The following is a 21,141-nucleotide window of genomic DNA, read 5'->3' as shown; positions in this document are numbered from 1 at the left end:
ATTTTTGTTGATATCATAGATTGAATATTTTTCTATAAAATTATATTAGAGTTATAATTTATTTTCTCCAAACTGACCTTTTTTTTAATAATTTTAGCTAGCTTGTAGTGGGCATAAATTAGTGCCTATCATCTTTCCACTTCTAAATTTGTGTTACATAGTTAGGCATTTTTTATGTTCGTGCCAATTTATTATGTCTGCTACAATCATATATATAATTATACACTTAACCCTCACTAAGTATAGTTAATGTTATTTTTCTCATCTCTCAATTTCTAGCACCTCGATGATTAGTCTGGTCGAAAGCTCTCTCTCTTGTTTCTTCTTTCATAAAGCCATACCACCTTAGTTTTGTCTTATGATGTTGAATCTATATTTGATCTAAATTTTCAAAGCACATAATCTTAACTGTGTTTATAGCTTTTGTGGATGATTAACTAAAGATGCAAACTGTACAAAGTAACATATAAGATTACGTTGTTTAGCTACGAAATAAATTTATTTTGTACTATGTTTCTGTCATTATCATACATCATTTATGCGGTAACGTTTCCTTATACAGGGTTTTATCTAATTAGGTTAGTTGTGACTTATTTTTCTTGATTATCATCTCATGCTATGTTAAGCCATACTTCCTCCATGCATGATACGATCAAATTTCCTTGTTCTGTTCATTGGTCACGTACTTTGTTTGTGCTTATTCATTGATGTTTCATATCTTAATTTATATGCAGTGAACATATACAAAAATTGATTTCGATGGACTGCAACACTGCATTACGATTAGGCTGGAAGATTTTATCATATGAATGATCTCTTTCTCTCTCCCTCGTTAACGGAACATACGCGCGGAGTATGTGTGGTTGACTCATGGATAGCGTCATCAAGTGACAGAGCACGGCGTCATCTTGAATTTTTTAAATAGGTTAAGATTAAGATTAGATCTAGTGATTGAAAATATTGGCCCTACCAATTTAAAGAAAAAAATCAATGGTTAGATGTTTTTCTTTTTTTTTCTTATAATTTCTGTGTTTTTTTCATAATTTATTAGAGTACCATATGGTGGTTTAGGAGCGTTTGTCGAATTGCCACGTGGTGACTTAGGAGCGTTTATAGAATCTAAATTTAATATTTGTGTAATATGGTGCTTAAAAATTTGCTCTTAAAACATTTATATTAGAAGTCTGAGCTATTTATATGTATATGGATTCATCAATTAAAGTTGAATAGTTAAATTAGAGAAAGAAGGAAGGAAAGTGGGAGGGATGTATGTACGTAGTCACCGTGAGGGGGAGGAGGTCCAGGAGGAAAGGGCGATGGAGATGATATTTTATGGGTTTTGGGATTTTTTTTAAAAGATAGTTCTGACGATATAAAATATTGGGTCCACCGTATTAACTGAAAATCGATGGCTAGATGTATTTCTTTTTTCTTATAATTTCTTCGATTTATCTGATTTATTGAGTGCCGGTTGTTGTAAATAATCGACACATATAAGGCCAACCACGTGGCATGATGGTCCATAATCGGCACCTATAAGTCGGTATAGGTACCGATTATTGGTACAAAACCGGCACCTACACATATTATAGGTGCCGATTTTACAATCAACACCAATGACTAAAGTCATACGTGTCATTATCTGGGTGTCGTTTTGAAAAACCGGCATGTAAAAGGGTTTCTTGTTACCTATGTTGTAGTTGAATGTGCTCCCAGTAAAATTATTGATTTAACCCCAGTCCACCTGGTCATCTTGTATGAGCACAGCTACTAATTAAAATCTTTGTGATTAGCCGGCTGGTTTGCAAGCTCATTGGATGATTTTCTAGCAACAGTGTAGAAGAAAAAAAAATATCGATGTCTTTTTTGTCACAACTCCGTAATAAAAAAAACGTTCTCAAACTACTGGATTGACGTACGAAAACCAAGCAGTTTTCATGGTTTTATTTATCGGTAATATTGGTTCACAGTGATGACCCCACATCCTTTTTTGTTTGGCTCCACCGCTGATGACAGGTATAGATCTAATCTAACGGTACATAATAACAGGCCCACCAATTTAAATGAAAATCGACGGTAAGATTAGAGTCTGCCAAGTGGCGGCTTAGGAACGTTTGTAGGAGCACCACATAGCGGCTTGGGAGCGTTTGTAAAGTTTAATAGACTTTTAGTTTATAATAATAGATAGATAGATTGAGTATCCAGCTTTTCAGCAAGAGTTGAAATGGTGTTACTGAATCGAGTTCTCGAGTTGAAATGGCAATGACCAAACTCCAAGTCTTTAGTTTGAAAGGTTAAAATAGAGCACGGATTTTAGTGTTAAAATTCAAATATGTGAATTAAAAGTTGTGTCCAATGGAAGATCAATGAGCATGTTTTTCGTCGGTGCGTTTCAATGTAAATAATTTCCATATAAATGTTTTCTAAAAATTAAATAAATTTATTTTTAAGTCTTTATAGTGCTTTAATATTTAACTAATCATACATTAATAACTCATCTCGTTTTGCGCAGTCTAAAATCAAACCCTGAACATGCCATAGTTAGTACTACCTCCGTCCTAAATTATAGGACATCTCATTTTTTTTAAAAAATAAATTTGGTAGCTTTTGACTAATAATCATACTAATTATATCTATACTAAGTATTATGCATGTTATATCACTGGATTCGTATTTTGAAGTACTTTTATGTGATGCTAATTTCATATTTGTTAGGAACATAGAATATAATAAAATACTAGTTATTAAAGACCGTGCAAAAAAAAATATTAGAACAGATAGTACTTCCCCTATTCGTTTTTATCGATGCCACAGTATACAAGTCACTTTCTGATTGATCGTTGCATTTTGTCCCTTTGTTTCGTGTGCACACAGCCTTAATTCAATCGTTAGGACATGTATAAACTCTAGAGCATCTAAAAACTAACGTCTTACAACAGCTGAAACAATATGGTCTCTAATTATTAATGTACCAAAATTTTTTTTTACTCCTTATTTTTTTACTCCATCAAAGAATCCTCACTGCTAAAATTCTGCTAAAGAAACACTGGCCCTGTGATTGGATCTGTAGCCTTTGTAGAAATGCTTTCAAAAATACGACTCACTTGGCAAAGGAATGCCCCTTTACAGCAACAGTTTGGGACAAAGTTTGTCAATGGCAAGGACACGATTTAGCATCACAGATTTCCTCGACAAACAATTTGTCGGACTGGTGGGAGACACTCTGTAACCTTTCCCCGATAGCCAAGAGGAAGAAAATAATTGGAGATCTCATAACCTGGTGGAATGTTTGGCTAGAACGTAATCGCCGGATCTTCCAGCAAATCCATCAAAACGAAGAACAAGTTGCTTTCGCTGTAAAGGAAAATATAGGGCAGATCAATCTAGCTTCCCAGACCCTTTAAAGGAATGTGGTTATCCCTAGTTGCCAATCCTTTTTTCGAGATTATGTAATATGCTCTTTCTCGAGTTGTACCCTAATTTCTCTCTCCCTATGCTGTTTTTGCACGTTTGTTTATTCCTTTTAATATATTCGGCAAGTCTTTTGCCCTTTTTCGTTTCAAAAAAAAACTCTTCTTTTTTTTCCACCCCATGCAATAAACTTTCCTCCAATAGATGCTAAGAGTCAACTTGTCATACATAACAACCGTATTTCTCTTTTTTCCTCTTTCTTTCTTTCACATCACCAAATTTATTTGCATGACAATAGAGAAAGTCTACTAATAAAAACCGTTATACGTGTCCTTAGCCATGCTTGCGTGAAAATCAGACGATGTTATGTTTCCCTAAGATAAGATTAGTACAGAAATTAAATGCATTATGAAGGTTTAAGCTCTCCTTGGTATCACTGAAAAGATATATACAATGATCATACACGAATGGAGGGAGTATTGCATGAAACACAATGTAAATGCTATTTTAAACCTTTATATTCCTTTTTAGAAGCATGCCTGTTGGAGTTTTTCATATTATACTCAACATTAACCAATGCCCAAACAATACAACAAATAGGTAGAAGGATAGCAAATCGGTAGAATACTCAAAAACAACATAATTATCATGAAATACAAGATTTTGCCAGAGTTCCATGCGAAAAAAAAAACACATAGATAAACGTACTGCGGTTATGTGCCTAACAATATTCGAGGTCCTACTGACATTCTATCTTCAACTAACAAGTTATTCACAGGCCAATGAACGCTTCACCGGTCAATTCCCGTTAACTGTTTTCTTCTTGAAACCCAAATTAGCCATTGATCAAGAGCACCTAGAGCAATAGTATAATGGAATGTACTCCCTGCAGCTGAGAAAACAGAAGCCCCAGGACCAGAAAACTACGAACTGATCAACCACCCTGTGGAGGTGGCGGCGGCATTCGGCTCGGAATGCGGCGGCTCCCCGTGTTTGTTCCAGCAGCAGATGGATCAACATCTTGTGATGGATCAAATGCAGATTTCCATTCGTCTCCAGACTGGCCACTGCTCCCTGGATTACTATCTGAAAGAGGTAAGTTGGAAATTCAGTGAGTTGGTAACGAAAGCCAATCATGTGATCTGATTTTACGCTGAGAAGAAATAAAGATAGAAGAGAATAATGAGTCACAGAACATTACAGTCGAATATACTAACTGTAAGATTCGTATTGATTACTATTTCGTAAGAAATGTCCAGGGCTATTCCTTGGGGCAGTTTTCATGCATCTTGCAAGTAGTTCCCTAGTCTATGTCAACTAATGAGGAACAGGGATATGGTTACCTGATCCAGCAGAATCATTCGACCAATTAGAAGTAGCTGAGCGATTATCATGGATACGGAGCAGACGAGTAACCTTGGAAAGAAGTGATGATTGCTTTTTGATTTTTTCACGCCTGTGCTTCACACTGTGGTCCTCCTGGATTAGCTCTTCAATCCTTTCTACGCTTCGCATGCTAACCACAAATGACAATTGTGAACTAGACATAGTTAACACATTGTTAATGAAACAGAGGGTGTGTTTAGTTCCACGCTAAAATTGAAAGTTTGACTAAAATTGGAAGTTTGAAGAAAAAAGTTGAAAGTTTATGTGTGTAGGAAAGTTTTGATGTGATGGAAAAGTTGGAAGTTTGAAGAAAAAGTTGGGAATTAAACAAGGGCAAAGTAAGATAGGTGCATTTTTGCTGTCAGATCAATAATGCCACATAATGGTTACAAAAGGAGCAAGAACTATGAATTGGGCCACTAAAAACAAAGTGTTATACTGAGTTCAATCTGTGTATCAATTAGCTCCAACCTTATCGAAGTATAGAGCTGATTAAGCATGTCTTCCTTTGCCTTCTCAACTTGGCAAAGAACCACAGCCTGCTCAACAGGATCAATGATATTAATGCAAGAAGCTAGAAAGGGGACCAGGAAAGATTAAGCAAGACACCAGACATGCTTAACTTGGGGACATTTGCCGCAAGACTGCTGAGAACAGCTTCCACATACCCACGGACTTCTTGAGATATCCATTTAAGCTCTTCCTCAGGATCTACTGGCTTTCTAAGCATCGTGTCCTGAAAATAGGAAAGGATTACAAAAACGATATACTAATTAATCCTTTCTACTCTAGAAGATGATTTTCAAAATCTTTTCACGATGAACTTTTTGAAGAATAAAAGAAGGATTCTGACTTACTAGAGAACCATCCTTTTTAGAAGTGGACATTAGAGAACCATCCGAATGGCTTTGCCTCATTGGTAAACCACTCGTTGCAGAAGCTCCTTTTTGGTCAACAATGCTCCTAATCTTAGTAACCCATTCAGTTTTTTCCGCCACACTTTCAGCCTTCAGTATAATAGCCTTGTGAGCTGCCACGGTAATTAATGAACAGGTGAAGACGAAGAAATGAAACAACCTGGTATAAATTAGAACTGATTTAAATGTACCTTTTAAAACATTTTTATAAGCAACCTTATGGGTAATCTTGAAAATGAGACCAGGAGTTCCAATATCTGGCACATTTGGCTTTTTAGGATCTTTAAGGCTTCTCGTAGGATCTTCCTCATCTAAAACTTCCTCAAGATTGCACTCCTGTAATTTGAAAACATTAAAAACTTTAACAAGCAAAAGCCAGTACAAATCTAATGTAGCGATGACTTATCATGGGATTCACACCAAAGGAAAAATAATCTACTGACGGTCAGTTTGCTCTAGTGCTATGGAATTGAGTTAGAGCTAATTATTTTTCTTTTACTTCACCAATCAAAATGTTTTCAACTAATGCTTAGATCCAAAAATAGAAATAAACTGGTGCTTTGGAGAAATGCAAAATGGTAGGTTTCTTCTGCCTTTATAGATTTACTGGCACAACCGAGAATCCATCTACGTGCATGACATCATCACATTCATCTCGAGAAAGTTACTCGAGCGATGAGAAGAATCACAAGCAAAGAGCACTGAAGATATGTACCTCCAAATTGATGACGCCTCGAAAATGCCTCTCCTCTTGTTTCTTGGTGTAACCAAGCTGGATAAAATTCATTGTCCCATGATCAAAGTAGTAAAAACCCAGTGAAAATTTGAAATGACGTTACGGGATGTAAGATGCTTAAACAGAAAGCCAACCTTTCCACTTCTCTCATTTAGAACAAACCAGCGGTTACTCCAGTCATTTGCTTTTGCACGTTTTTTGAAAAGGAAACCTTTGATATAGGAAAAAAAACTATTAAATAAGAAAATAAACCTGTTGGAAACTTTAAAAAACATAGATTTAAATTAGAGTAAATTATGCTAATAGGCATATACTTTTGACTATTTCTACGTCCAATAAATAAGCTTTAAACAAACTGCCATATGTCCTAAGACTATACCAGCAGTAATTTCTCCTGCAGGTCCTAAGACTTGTAAATTTGATCCTTCTTTTGTTTGGGTTTGTGGACTTGTGGCCTGACAACATATAACGAAAGCCACACGTTAACTGGGGAAATAGCATGATGTAGAATATTACACACACAGAAGTAATGATTAAAACATATGGCCAAGGAAAAAATATCTGTACGAAAAAAAAGTTCAATGTAAAGGTAGACACAATATACAATATACAGAAGCGTACTTTGCTAGGTTCTGCATCTGAAACCTTCTTTGTTGAGCGACTTTTCAGCTCATCTTCGTGACGTTGCCTTTCCATTCTGCATGTAAAACCTAACACGTATACATCAAAATAGAAACAAAGCCTTCAAAGCAATAGGAAGCAAAACTAGACGGTGCAAGACAACATATGCAAAACTTTGTAGATTGAAAGAAACAGGAAAGACCATGCACCAACATATACAACAATCAAACAAAATTTCTTAAAAATTTCAACACAGATACGGTTTATATCCATCCGTACAGCATAAATTTAGCACAGATGGTTGAGCAAAACATCCAAACTGGCTGAAAATGTACATTTGGCAAAAAAAAATGCATTTAATTGTGGTTGCCCATGCTGCCTAAGTATGACTACATACTCTCTCCGGTTTTAACAGATAACGCTGCCGACTTTTGGATATGTATTTGACCATTCGTCTTATTAAAAAAAATTATGTAACCATCATTTATTTTGTTGTGACTTGGTTTGATGAGTTACATTTTTTTCATATTTACACAGAAAAATTGAATAAAATAAAGTGTTAAACGTATATCAAAAGGTCAACGAATCATCTACTTAAAAAACTAAGGGAGTAATATATTATTTTATTATTATGAACAGCAGGCACTTATCATGCGCATGTCCAAGGAACTTTCATGTCACACACATAACCCCAGACATGGTAATTCTGCATTGTTAGAGACTGTCCACTACTCTGATGGTTAGAGAAATGTGGCTTATGTTGGTTAGGGGGAAAATGTTAAAAGTTGAAAAAAAACGAGTGTTAGACATGCAGACAGCTTTCTCTTAGTAACCCAACCTTGTAGTATGCCAACTAATGCTCAGTTCTAAACTGCAGACTTGGCTGGGCTGAGCTGAATTGGTAGCAGTTTGAATAGTACTCCCTCCGTTTCAGGTTATAAGACGTTTTGACTTTGGTCAAAGTCAAACTACTCTAAGTTTGACTAATTTTGTAAAAAAAAAGTAGTAATATTTTTAACCCAAGACAAATATATTATAAAAATTTATTCAATTATAGATTAATAAAACTATGCTGGTGTTGTAAATATAACTACTTTTTTTACAGAGTTAGTCAAACTTAGAGTAATTTGACTTTGACCAAAGTCAAAACGTCTTATAACCTGAAACAGAGGGAGTAGGTAGCAGCACATTAACTTGCCACTTTAGTTGAGTTGGTAGCTGTCTGAATAGTGCATTGGATGGTAGTAGCACATTAACCTGCCACTTTAGAACGGGGCGTAAGCCTAAGAGTAGACAAAGTGTTTGTGGTTATAGTTGGCCAAATGGGCCGCCCGGCACAGCACGGCCCAGGCCCGAGGTTAGTCGTGCCATGCCCACGGGCTGCATACACGGCCCAGGAATGGCCCAATACAACTCGGGCCATGCCGGGCCAGCCCGAAGGCACGACAGCCCATCGTGCTTCTCCACAGAATAAGTCTATTTTTCATCCATCAACTCTGTGGGCTGTGTTCATATGACTGGAAAATAAGTCTATTTTGTATTCCTCTTCTCTTTGGGCCTTGCATTATATGGCTATTTAAGTCTATTTTGCATCCCTATAATATTTTTGTTCGATCGTGCCGTGCCGGGCCGGCCCACCATGCCGAGGTCGTAGCCCAAGCACAGCCCAGCTGTCGGGCCGGGCCGGCACGAGAACGACCCCAATCAGGCCATGCCGTGCTTGGGCCGGGCCAAAATAGGGTGCCTTGGGCCGGGCCACGGGCCATATGGCCATCTATAATTGTGGTTGCGCATGTTCCCTTCTTGGTGTTCTCGTTTTTTTCAATAGACCAAGCTGTTGACAAGATCAGCAGATTGTTTACAACTCTAATTAAGGCATTGTCTCCTATGTGTTAATCATCTGAGTATTTTTCATGCTGGGTACGACTCTGAGGATAAATAAGGAAACACAAAATATTTGTTAAGTAATTGTAATTTTAGAATTTCAAATTATATAGGTTATGCAGTTTGTTGCAATATAAGACCAAGTTTCGAGTACTTATTATGTGAACACATAAAGATTGAAAAACACATCTAAATAGAGATTAGTAAGCTTAAGAGGGAAAGATAATGCAGGCATTGAGCCTATAGATGATGAAAAAAGAGAGATGGTGAGAGGCATTAGGAATCTCTCTGAGACACTGAGTATTACCTAGTACCATCAGTGTTCCACAAATGTTTTGTCAAGTATCATCAGTGTTTCATTAAGTTACATTGAAATTTTAACAGGTTACTACGTAGTAATAAGACTAACCTTCTCTGCAACAAGCGGATAAAATGCTGGGGAGGCACGAATGCTCGTTCCATATCCACTAGTGCAATTACCATCTTTTTAGCCTCATCTTTAAAGCCATCTAAAGCAGCAGATCCAATTGCAATTACCTTGCGGAAATGGAGATAAAAAATGTTACTAATGGTGAATCATGAAAGCTTCCCTCTTTATGAATCCTAAGAAGATACCTCACGCTTAAATGGAGGATATCTGCCAAGTCCTGGGGTGGCATTTGCTGTGGCTGATACTATATCTAGCAATACACGGTGAACCTGGCAATTATAATTCAAACAGAAAGTACATGAGTAGTGATGACAGTTGTAAGTTGAGAGTTGAGAGTTTGGGGGGGGGGGGGGGGGGGGGGATGTTTCGAGAGTACAATCTTGGAACTAGCATATGGTGTGTTAATTTGCAAACATGCTTGTAGAAGAAGGCACAGAACAAATATGAATTGAGAATAACACAAATGTTGGTTGCAGGTTTTGATGTAATGATGTGAACTAAATATGCATTATGCAAGTGTACTCGGATATCAGTGGAATATATAGATATGAAGCATGCAACTCAAATTTGTTTCAAGATCAGAGTGCCAGACAAGAGTACTAATAGACTGTAAGTCAAGGGTCTTTCAAAGGTTCATGTAGAAGAGAGTTTGAAGAGTAATAAGAAATAATACTGCAATATACTACAACAGGAAGCTATCTAGTTCAGAATAAGGAAACAGATCCTCAACTATGTTACCTCATCCACAAGGAGTATCGATGGTTCCTTTGCTAATTCTAGAAGACCTTTTATAAGAGATCTTAAACCTTTTTCAGGTGATATCAGGTATGGTTGGTAACCATCAGCCTCAAGAACAATCTGGCACAAAAGAAAAGGGCAAAAGGAATATCTATTGATTATAACCATACAATTGATGAGTCAAGTAACAGAAGCTTCAAGAATAACCGAATTACCCTTTTCACATTTTTCATATCAAAATGCTTGTCCAGAGGGAGTTGTTTGATCCTGGTTGGGAACTTCCCCTCAAAGCTTGCAACAACTTTCCAACCTCCACCCTGTACAATTAGGATAGCATCTCATATATGATTGAAATTATACCATGTCTTAAAAATGGATAGCTTTCAGAAGTCAAAAGGTGACAAAAAAAAAACTAGACTTTCAGTTAATATTCCAACTACAGCTTTCTAGATGGACTCAATTTCAAACAAACACGCTTAGTGAAAAGAACAATGGAGTATATAGCTTGATATATGAAAAAAAAATATTGATGGGATGCAAAACATTTGGTGCTTTATTGAAAGGTGGAGAAACCAAGATAACGATAATCAGAACTAGCAGCCAAATTCTATGAGGACAAATATACTGCTGTTCAGTATTTTTTTTCTTTTATGGAGACTAGACGATCAAAGTTTTCAATGTCCTTCAATGATGAGAAGCACAATAGTTCAAGGTACATGAAAATATGAATTAATTAGAGAGCAGAAGGACCAAAAAGTTGTGCAATAGAATCAGTAACCTCAACACCAGTAATATGTTGAAGAAATTTGTCCTCAAATTCCCGGCAAAGTCCTAAAGCAATGACCCGAGTTCCTTCCGAACTTTGGACCATCTGTTCTCCAAGTTTTGCTAATTCCTCCTGGATTATTTGAGACTTGCCTTGAAGACTGCAATTTTATGAAAATAAAATAGCAGATTGTTGGAGATTCTGATATAAAATTACAGAAATCAATGGTATGCGCTAGGATGAATTCATACCCATTCAGGAGATTTGGGAGTCTAACTTTTATCCGTGTTCTTATCTGCTTAGCAAGTGAATCAACTAAAGCCTCCCTACCAAGTTTACTTTGCGGAGATCCAAGAAGTATAGATTTAAGGCTTTCAACTTCAACTTTCCAAATAGTTTCTGGTGAGGATTCAGAACCTACTCCAGACTGAACAGAGGCAATAGGAACAGAGTTCCCGATCGTAGCTATCCACTGAATGTCAGCTGCAGTTCTAGGGCCTTGGTTTACAAGCAGGGCCTGAACAGCAAGAAGAGCTCTCTGGTCTTCGGCTACTTGATCAACTTTACTTACGACACCAATAGTTCTACTACCTAGTAAATCAACAAATAAATTAGTAAATAACTACATCCAACATTCAGTAAATAATTGGAATTAAGCATTGAAGATATTGTAATGTAACAGAGATCTAGTTTCTGGAAAGGACACTGGACTAATCACTGCTTCTGTAAAAAAGATCCAATTACACTGAGAATGGAAGTTTGTTAGAGATATTAAAACTTGATGCTATCAAACAAACCTTCTGAATCTAGTTCTCTGGCAATCCTTAGAGCTCGAGAAGATGCTACATCAGGTGCTTGTAGAGCTGGAACGATAACTAGCAAAATTGCATCATTGCGTGCAGCATAGTTCCCAATCTGGAGATGAGTAGATTGTTGAAGCAAACCATACATAGAGAATGACACAAGATACTCATTAGCTTCGCAATTACAGTTATAGTCAAGGACAATATCGCAAGTAGCACGTCAACTAACTAAATCTAAGAAAATTGATAAAAACAAGTTTGATTTACTATAAATTTTCCTGCATAACAATTCAGCCAGAAGCCTGGTATATATGAAGTGCTGAATGCTAATCCCATCAATTTCCACTATATTGGAGGAAATGAGAACATATTTTTATAGCTGAGTGGTTCTTTCACGTCATGATAAAAAATTGATGTTGTGAACAAAATGCACAACAATTCCCACATGATAGTGGTCTGTTATTTTTTTTTTACTTGACTAATGCCGAGAATCACATTTAATTGGATCTATATATCAACAGAAGTATGCGGAGAGATTTTCATCTGAAAAAAAAAACATTCTAGATAAAATAGACCATTCCATATCCTTAAGACAATATCCAAGTAGATAGGATAGAACAAAAACTTTGCTCCTGTGAATCAATATCCTCGTAAATGTACTGTGTGCATTACATCTAACAATAGTCAGAAGCTATCCATGTACAAGCCCTATGTCATTTTTTTAGTTTTTACCAAATCCATGTCAAAAAATGATTTCATTTCTAGTAGTGTACCAAACTGTTGTACAAAACCCCTTTCAGAAAACTATCATAAAAATTATTTTAAAAGAACAGAGCCATTTGTATAATTAGCAGATAAAAGAAACTTAACATAACTGCAATATAACTGTGTAAATAACTGAGAGAATAATCATAAAATAGGACATCAATAATGCTGACCATTGATTCATCCATGCTCCGCTGATCAATCCCCGGTAAATCAATTAGTTTTAATGGAGGGGCTGAAACAAAATTATAGTATTTAGACTAAGTGGATACACAATTAGATGTACATAAGATGGTTGTTGTAAACTTGAAAGTTGAAACATGAGATTCTTTCGTTTTGGTGAGATATTTCTTATAGGCAATTTATTCCTCATATACATGTGGGTCTAGGTGCAAATTGTCAATGCGAGAAAAACTTTCAGAGTTACACATATATCCAGTGTCATGTAAGGAATTATTGCTTGATGGGGAAAACATGCACTTAGGTATATATATTTCATCACAATTTACGAAATAACGTTGAAAAGTTCTAGCACTTTATCTACAATAACGCTTTCATATAATGCGGATGGGAACAATGAGGCAACACAATTATGTGACAGGATGCAGCTAAGCTTAATTATAAATGAACTGCATCCAAAGTATAGTCTAGCAATATTCTGTTGAGTTTATATGTGACCTTGTGGTTCTATTTCGCGGTAACAAGGATATCCAAAATGAAAGGACATATGTGGCTAACCCTTTTAGTTTTAAACAGTTGGAGAACACTTCCACAATGGCAATAAACTACTGGCACAAACAAAGCAAATTTGAGAAGTTGTAATTCAACCATATGCATCTATTCAGGAATACAATCCTGTAAGTCTATTTGCATATCTAAGAAAATGTATTCTCCGCAGAAGCTAATCAGCAATTCAACACAGCTCCACAAACTACAACTAGAAGAGGGGAAACCAACCAGTGCTCGTGCATAATTTCACATTTATCTCCTCCGATCGCCCCTTCCCAAAACTACCGGCCTTGGTTAACCGGTCCTGCAGCGAATGCCTGAGGGAACCTGCATTATAAATTTGTAATAGTTAAGACTCAACAGTCACTCACACATGCAGACATCCATCTCAACTGCTCTCAAAATATCAGAATTCCTTATGTCAAAAAATACACACAGAATTCCTGTACTGATTTGGAAAAGGAAAATAGCTGGAAGATAACTCACTGGCAGAAACCTGCTGCGACTTGCTGTCAATTTGCAGCATGATGGATTTGCTGCTGAGTGATGCATCTCTCTGAAGATCTACGCATATTGGGGCCCTCGTCGCACCATTCTCCCCGGTAGGCTACATTCATAGACAACACACCATTCCCATCGGATCAATCACCAAACCTTGCTTGCATCGACAATGTAGAGAGAGGAATATAGGCAAAAAAATTTGCAAGTGAAGGATTCAGGCCACGTAATTAGGGCATCAAACGAAGGAAAAAAAACTGTACTGACGAGAACGGGGTGGCCGATCAATCCATTGAGCACCGCGGATTTCCCCGCTCCCTGCACAAACACACGGAATCACAATCCCAATCCCCCATCAGATCAAAAGCCAAAACACGAGGTCTCGACCCTCGAGGGCGGGGCCGGCCGGGTTAGGTAGGTAGGTTACTATACGCACGATGTTGCCGAGCGCGACGACGGTGAGGAAGGAGGAACCCCCGCGCCGCTGCGCGGGCTGCTCCGACGGGTCGTCGTCGGCGAGCAGCGCGGAGGCCTGCCGCGTGGCGTCGGCGAGCTCCGAGAGCTCCTCGATCGCCTCCATCGCTCGGGGCCCCGACCCAGCCCGGCCTTGGGGATCGATCTAGGGGGGGCGGGCTCTCCCGGCCGGCGACGGCGACGGCGATCGATCGACGCGGGGAAACCGGACGCAGCGGCGGCGGCGGCGGTTGTGTGTCGAGGAGAGAGGAGAGGGGAGGGCGCTGCCGTTCGAAATGGTGGTGGGATCCGAGTGAGTGGGGGAGGTGGGGGGCTGGGAGTATTTTTGTGCGCGCGCGCGGGCTTCGCGTCTTTACTTCCGCGACCAATAGCGAGAGCACGGCCGCGGCGGGGTCGGGAGGGAAGAGTGGGGGACGTGGAGCAGGACACGTGGAGAGTTCATCTTCGCCGTTCTACGTCCATCGGATGGTGGCGATGGACTTTGGGAGTAGCGCGTGCCAACAGCTGACATCCGTCTGGATGAGTTCGTTTCAGAATTATTATTTTTAACTTATTTTCCAAAATCTGAACTTTTTATCACGCCAGCCCGCTTGACGTGACAAAATAACATTGACGTGCCACTTGCAGCAAGCCTAATAATTTTACCATGTCATGTCAGCTAGGCTGACGTGGCAAGATAATACTGACACGCCAGTTAAATCGGAATATCAACATACATAATCAGCAGGTTATTACATATAATTTATATAAATAGTTTGATCATGAACTAAACAGTGTCCATTTGAGTTCAATATGTACGACAGTGCCAGCATAAATCTAATTGATATAATAACATACATCATATTGTATAATATATAAAGATATTTTACAAGTTTAAATAAGGGATAAGCCCATTATACATCCCTCAACTCTTCACTTTGTCTAAAATACACTCTCCAACTTTAAAACTGGACATTTGACATCCTCCGACAAGGGTTTCCCTTACAGTTTGAGGGGGGGGGGGGCAGGGTGCATGAAATTCGTCCCTAAATATTTGAATTAAAAAATCGACAGTTTCACGGTTACAATACGATTTCGGTTACCGCCAATTTTCTGTAGCAGAACAAAAACGTTCTAAAAATTGAAAAAACACTTAGATGTGTGTAAAAAATGAGGATAATTAGAAGAATGTAGGATTAGGATACTTGCAAACCTAACTTTTGGGTGTAAAATACAAAAATTCAGCATGACCTTTCTATACTATGGACTCTAAAGCAATTGAACATTTCATAGCATAATAATTTACAACCTCGCATTTGAAAGTATTATGATGTCCAAATGAAGCTGAAATAATAAAGTCCACAACTACAAATACGGTAATTCATATGACAAGCAGCACGAATATAGAAAGTTATAGTTCGGAATGAATGATATAAACAAGGACATGCTGAAAATAGAGCGATATAGAGCCAATAGAGAGATGAGAGGACCTAGGAGATATTTTCTCCACAAAAAAATTCTTCACCATCGGCCACTATAAATCAAGAACTACATCCATGAATATTTTTCAATTTATTTTTGGAGTTTTGAATTTGGGCAAAATTTACCAAACCCTATCGCCAATAACCCCTACTGTACCCCAGCGGTAAGCGCGGTTACCCCGATAAGGTAAATCCTGCCTCCAACTACCAATATTGGACACTTTTACATCCCTGAACGGCTTGAGTTGGTTTTGGTACATTAAAACGACATGTGTAAAAAAAACAGTGGGCCCTATATGCCATGGCCATCTTCCCCCTCTCTCTTGTTTCTCCTATCTCTTCGTTCTATCTTTGGCAAGTCAATGGGCTTAGGCAGAATAAAGGCGCATCACCTTCGTCTCCGTGAGCGCCGTGGTGAGGGCGTCAACGACTACGCGTTGATCGATGTAGGGATGGCTTGCAGTAGTGGCAGGGAGCAGGACCCCAGGGAAGAGATGTTCTTCCTCTGGTGGTGCTGCCGTGTGGGTGAAACCAGATTGAAAACCGCTCAAGGGGATAAAATGGTATTGAAAGTTGGAGGGAGGTAGTGTTAAAAACCTTGTTTTAAACTTCGGGGGTGTATTTTAGACAAAACAAATAGTTCAAGGATTAAAAATGGACTTATCCCTTTAAATAAATATTAATAGCATTGACCACTGCTAGTGGGCTGCAGGACGATAAAATTCTGAAGAGGTAAGAGTTAAGGTGTTCTTTTTTCTGAAGATGAAGATTAAGTTTTTTTACGCAAAATGAGGTAGTATTAATGTATGATTGATTGAGTTTAAATTATTACAAACTTGAAAAATATACTAATATAATATTTTAGAGTAACTTTCATATAGAAAGTTTTCGCACGAAATGCACCATTTAGCAGTTTGAAAAACGTGCCACGAAAATATTAATCTTCATCCAACTCATGTTGGAGAAAAGAACGGGACCTTAGGAAGCTGTGAGGTATGGCTTCGTGTCTTTGAAGTGGGCAGAAACTATCCAAATTCCAAACACATACCCCACCACATCCACATGAGTGTCCACAAAAGAATCAAAACTCATGGCATGCATATGGTGGCAAATAATTTGGTCACTCAAGCTAGGATTGCAACTTTTGCAAGTAATCGACATCCTGTTCATATTTCATCGAATTCCGTAGCACACCCCTGTAGTTTACCACAGGAAAATCAACATTCACATCAGCACTACCATCTGAGCACGATAAAAATCGGTTTATTTACACGGACACTCCGGCCTAGCTAGATCGATCAGAACAATTCCATCTGAAACACGATCTGCATATATCTTCTAGAGTCTGAACAACTGGCATATGTTGGTGGTCAGCTCAGCTAGCATCCCAGCGGCCTGGTGTAGGTGGGCGGCGAGGAGGGGCAGTTCTCGTTCATGTTGGCGTACGGCTCGATCGTGTTGTACTCCGGCAGCTCCATCTTGTACTCGCCCAGGATCTGGCAGAACGGGAGCCTGTCCGCCCCGCTGTTGCACCAGCTTGGCAGCCTCGTCTGGTTGTCCTCGAAGATCTTGAGCATATACGCGTCTCGAATCTAAACCCACAGCAAATCGGACAGCCAATTGATGAGTCAGGTAACCTTTGTCAATTCCCATTTTCTTCAGAAAGTTGCACAAGGTACGCATGCCATGTCATTAAGGACTGAATTCTCAAGTTATCAATTGCAGAAAAGGGTAGGGAATGAGGTGAGAAGTACTTGCCGTGAATTCTGTGACCTGGATCGATTCCGTGAAAGGAGCAAAGACCCCGGCCTTCTTGTACATTGAGAGAATGAAGGCGACGCAAGTGGTTGATTTGCCATCGCTGTATTCCCAGTCGTCCTGCTCGGGTATAGTGAGCAACTGGTTGAAAGACATGCCCCGTTTTCCGGTCTCGGTGATGATCCCATGAAGGTCCAATTTCTGCATGGAAGCAGAGTAACTGTTAATTTCTCATGTAATTGAAAAAATTATGACTATTAATACTTGCATAACTGCAAATTAGCAATAGGTAAAGAGTGGAAGAAAAATGAACTGAAGTACTAGCTTCCAGTCTGAAGAAAAACCGTCCTGGTTCAAACAATATAATCATGCTTTAAACTAGAATAACCACATCATGCCAGTTGTGATGCAGACATAAGAAACAAACTGTAGTCTTTTTATTTTTATAATGATCTCTGCATAAGCTTGATTCAATAGTAAGTGTAACATACTAGTATCTACAAGAATGTTATAAGTCTGTACATACCTCAGTCCCAAGTCGTTTATTAAGGGCCTCATTCCACATGTTAGAAGCATAAAGTGGTTGTAATCTGGTCCACATTGACATAACAGCCATTACCTGGAAACATAATATAAGTTGGACTGAACAAAGAAACTGAAAGTCTAACATGTTAACCGAAGTGCAAAGAGCAATGGAGTAATACCAGGTTAGCATCCAGTGGTGGTGGATAATTGTCTGACATCGTATCAATCCAACTAAATATCATGTTATGATATCCATAGGGTTTGCCATACATGCTTCGTGCAAATTCCCATGCAGCAGTTTCATTGAACCTGGCCCGAACATCAGGGTGCAATGGCAGAAATGCTACCTGAGGATTTGAGTCATCTTTAAGTGCCATTCCCCACCATTCATCCCATGGAACTATAGCAATGACCTCTTCACCCTATCATTATTAGCAGACACCCAAAATATAACAGTTACTAGGATTGCAAAGAACTTATAAATTTTAACAGAGTAAATTACAAGAAAATCATAGTTTGAGTCTCTGGCTGAACTTATATACAGAAGCTAATATCAGTTAGAACCTAATCCATATCCAAAATCTCCATCAGAAGTCAATTTATATCTAGCACAAGGCTTTCTCAATCCTGTAGGAACCTAGTTCACTTGGTTGAGCCTGGTACATCACAGGATAGGAGAAAATGATGTATTTTGTACAATTGGCAATTTTCTTATGCATAGACTTGACTAGAAAATTAAACCTCGGAATAAAGAATATGCAATGGTGGAAAAATGTTACTAATACCATTTCACCTTATAACTGTTAATCTTGCATTGCTTATGTATCCATAAGATGAAGATTCAAGAATGTAGGTAGTGGAATTATGTTATACAATGAAATAAGAAACATAAATGTACCTTTTTGTTTTCATAGCCTGATTCTGCAACCCAGAGAGTGCCGTTCTCATCTTTCAAGCAAACAGCAGTGTGACCAGCAAATGCACCAGTCACCCATTTCTCCAATGTCTGAAATCCACCCCATCGCCCTCGAATCTTCGAAAGAGCCAAAAAGTCACCAGAATGTACGTCCTCTTTTCTGATGTTAGCAGACCAAGGTTGGGTACGCTTCTCAAACGAAGCTCCCATGTGCTTCTGAAGAAAGGCCAAGTTGGCATCCTGCCCCCAAATAGTGTTTGAGAACAGAGGTATGACATCAATCAGAGACAACAACGTCCCCAGCATTCCAGATGGCATGAGAAATATGGCAATGCCATGCTGCTTCACCTGATCACATATATGGAGCATTAGAATCAGTGTGAAAAAACACCAATAACCAATTGTAAAAGAAAAACAAAACAAGAAAATAACCTTCAGAAGGGACGTACATATTCCATTTCTCCTGGTTCCTCCCATGCCTTGATCTCAAAGGTGTGCTCCTGTGCTGTAATGTAGTAATCCCATCCTATCCTGTACGGCGTTGCAAACACATACAGATCCATGCATGTCCAGCTCTGAGCTGAAGCAGTCTACATAACCCCACAACAAACATTTTGCTGCTGAGACAAAACTAAGTATGAAGGACTATATATGATTCAGTACAAAGAACGCACTTTCATACAGTACAGTTATTAACACATGGCCTTAAAAAAAATTGTAGAGATTTCTGTTATCCAAGATCTGGGCAAACAACACAAATGAGAACAAACCTAGGGATCATGCCTACACACTGTTCACAACAGGACAGATTTACACTATTCTTACGAGTACATGTACATCCACTGGGATTTTGGCATTGTTATCGCTTGCCACTAGGTGGGGGAATAGTTTTTAATGGTTGCTTGGAATGAATGGTAAGGTGGTGAGTATTCTATTCGCATTCCGAAAATATGTTCATCTGTCCCTGTATTATAGTCATATGCTCTAGTTTTCAATTTTTTTTTCCTCTATTCCACTTCACATGCCATTTGGATTACATGAACACAAGTACTCCTTTTCCAAAACAAACAAACCTCGGGAAAGATGTGACACATCCTAGTATAATAAATCTAGACAACCATATGTCCAGATTCATTGTGCTAAAATGTGTGTGGTTTATTTTGGGACGAGCAAAGTAGGTAACTAATGTGCTTGTTAGTGAGAGAAACATAGCAGGCAAAATAGAAATAATTAATTATTTTCTGCTCTTACGAGTGGTGATAAGAGATTTAGATTTATTACTGGACTCACGTGTCATAGACACATGATGACCCACATGTTATAGGCAGCGATTAATTGCCGCATGTTAAAAGTGGCAAAAAAAAAGAAGTTAAATGTTCCGGCAAAATAAGGAGCTGAAAATGCCGTGTGAATTCTATGAGCAATCCTGAAACCAAGATATGGTGAATTCAAATGAAAACGGCTATTGCTAAGGGCAATGCGGGGGGCACCTTGAGGCGGAGGAGGGCGCCGCCAAGGGCAGCAGCGCCGGCGGTGGTGGCGTTGCGGCCGGCGGCGGCGGCGGAGGAGGAATGGGTGAGGGTGAGGACGGCCTCGTTGTCCGCGAAGCACGTGGCGCGCCAGGCGACCGCGGAGGAGGCCTCCGGCGCGACGTGGGCGACGAACCGTGGGAGGAGGTCGACGGCGCTGTGGACGGAGCCCACGGCCGGCCACGCCAGCCCGCGCGGCAGCAGCGGGAGCAGGTCCCTCGCCCTGAACGGAGCCCACCCCGCCCCCGCCGCCGCCGCCGCCGTCGGGAGCGCGAGGAGGACCACCGGGAGAAGGAGGAGGGAGATCAGGCTCCTCTGCACGACGGGGCGCCGCGGCGGGGGCGGCGCCATTGGCGCACGGCACGCGGGCGCGAGAGCTCGAGCTTTGGTGGTGGAGCTCGAGCCCGTGACTCCGCGAGGCGGGTGGCTGGTTGACGCTTGACAGTGTGGGTTTTGTTGTGTTTGGACGGGGTTGGTTGCTGGTGCTGGGTTTGTTTCGGCTCGTGAGGGGCCGCGTCGAGACGAGCAACCCGCGGCGGTTGCTTGCTTGTGTGGCAGAACAGCAGGTGCAGCCAGAGCCAGGGTCCCCCGCTCGTGCTCCCGCCATGAGATGTGTGATGAGAGCGCGGAGCGGAGGCAAGAGGCCGGATACGGCCAATTTGGACGGCCCGGCGGTGGATTCCAGCGGCGGCGTGGCTCGACCTTTTTAATTCGTTTATTTAGGTGTACAGCAGCAAATAATAAATAATAATAGTGATGATGATGAAGAAGAAGAATTTTAAAAAGCACAAAACT

At 39.6% G+C, this 21,141-nt stretch overlaps 2 protein-coding genes across 2 annotated transcripts; both read right to left on the bottom strand.

Annotated features, from left to right (window-relative positions):
• Window positions 1-4,027: 4,027 nt before the first annotated feature.
• On the bottom strand, window positions 4,028-14,462 carry LOC127781723 (dynamin-2A-like). Its single transcript, XM_052308731.1, has 22 exons — window positions 14,121-14,462; window positions 13,952-14,002; window positions 13,673-13,793; window positions 13,415-13,513; window positions 12,631-12,692; window positions 11,687-11,804; window positions 11,141-11,480; window positions 10,902-11,049; window positions 10,339-10,440; window positions 10,124-10,243; window positions 9,571-9,654; window positions 9,365-9,492; window positions 7,072-7,147; window positions 6,830-6,905; window positions 6,585-6,661; window positions 6,430-6,486; window positions 5,906-6,050; window positions 5,655-5,827; window positions 5,422-5,533; window positions 5,269-5,338; window positions 4,755-4,927; window positions 4,028-4,497 (listed from the first exon to the last, which is right to left on the bottom strand). Exons 1-22 carry the CDS (start codon window positions 14,262-14,264, stop codon window positions 4,346-4,348), a joined length of 2,628 nt encoding a protein of 875 aa, XP_052164691.1. The 5' UTR covers window positions 14,265-14,462; the 3' UTR covers window positions 4,028-4,345.
• A 2,261-nt stretch (window positions 14,463-16,723) lies between these two features.
• LOC127781724 (uncharacterized) lies at window positions 16,724-20,777 on the bottom strand. The gene is made up of 7 exons (XM_052308732.1): window positions 20,308-20,777; window positions 19,267-19,407; window positions 18,800-19,165; window positions 18,081-18,323; window positions 17,903-17,995; window positions 17,377-17,577; window positions 16,724-17,210 (listed from the first exon to the last, which is right to left on the bottom strand). The coding sequence occupies exons 1-7, from the start codon at window positions 20,695-20,697 to the stop codon at window positions 16,998-17,000; spliced, it is 1,647 nt and encodes a 548-aa protein (XP_052164692.1). The 5' UTR covers window positions 20,698-20,777; the 3' UTR covers window positions 16,724-16,997.
• Window positions 20,778-21,141: the final 364 nt, after the last annotated feature.

The sequence above is a fragment of the Oryza glaberrima genome, chromosome 8 (genome assembly GCF_000147395.1).
Source record: "Oryza glaberrima chromosome 8, OglaRS2, whole genome shotgun sequence".
NCBI lineage: Eukaryota > Viridiplantae > Streptophyta > Magnoliopsida > Poales > Poaceae > Oryza > Oryza glaberrima.
Note: the sequence above shows the minus strand (reverse complement) of the source record. Positions and strands in the feature narration are given on the sequence as shown.

Excerpts from the sequence above, each read along its gene's own strand:
- LOC127781723 (XM_052308731.1), bottom strand. The coding sequence starts at position 14,264 with ATGGAGGCGATCGAGGAGCTCTCGGAGCTCGCCGACGCCACGCGGCAG. Across the intron at positions 11,481-11,686 it reads CAGAGAACTAGATTCAGAAG|GTAGTAGAACTATTGGTGTC; the intron begins GTTTGTTTGATA and ends TTGATTTACTAG. Across the intron at positions 9,493-9,570 it reads ATCCTCCATTTAAGCGTGAG|GTAATTGCAATTGGATCTGC; the intron begins GTATCTTCTTAG and ends CATTTCCGCAAG.
- LOC127781724 (XM_052308732.1), bottom strand. The coding sequence starts at position 20,697 with ATGGCGCCGCCCCCGCCGCGGCGCCCCGTCGTGCAGAGGAGCCTGATC. Across the intron at positions 19,166-19,266 it reads AACCAGGAGAAATGGAATAT|GTGAAGCAGCATGGCATTGC; the intron begins GTACGTCCCTTC and ends ATATGTGATCAG. Across the intron at positions 18,324-18,799 it reads CAGGCTATGAAAACAAAAAG|GGTGAAGAGGTCATTGCTAT; the intron begins GTACATTTATGT and ends TAATAATGATAG.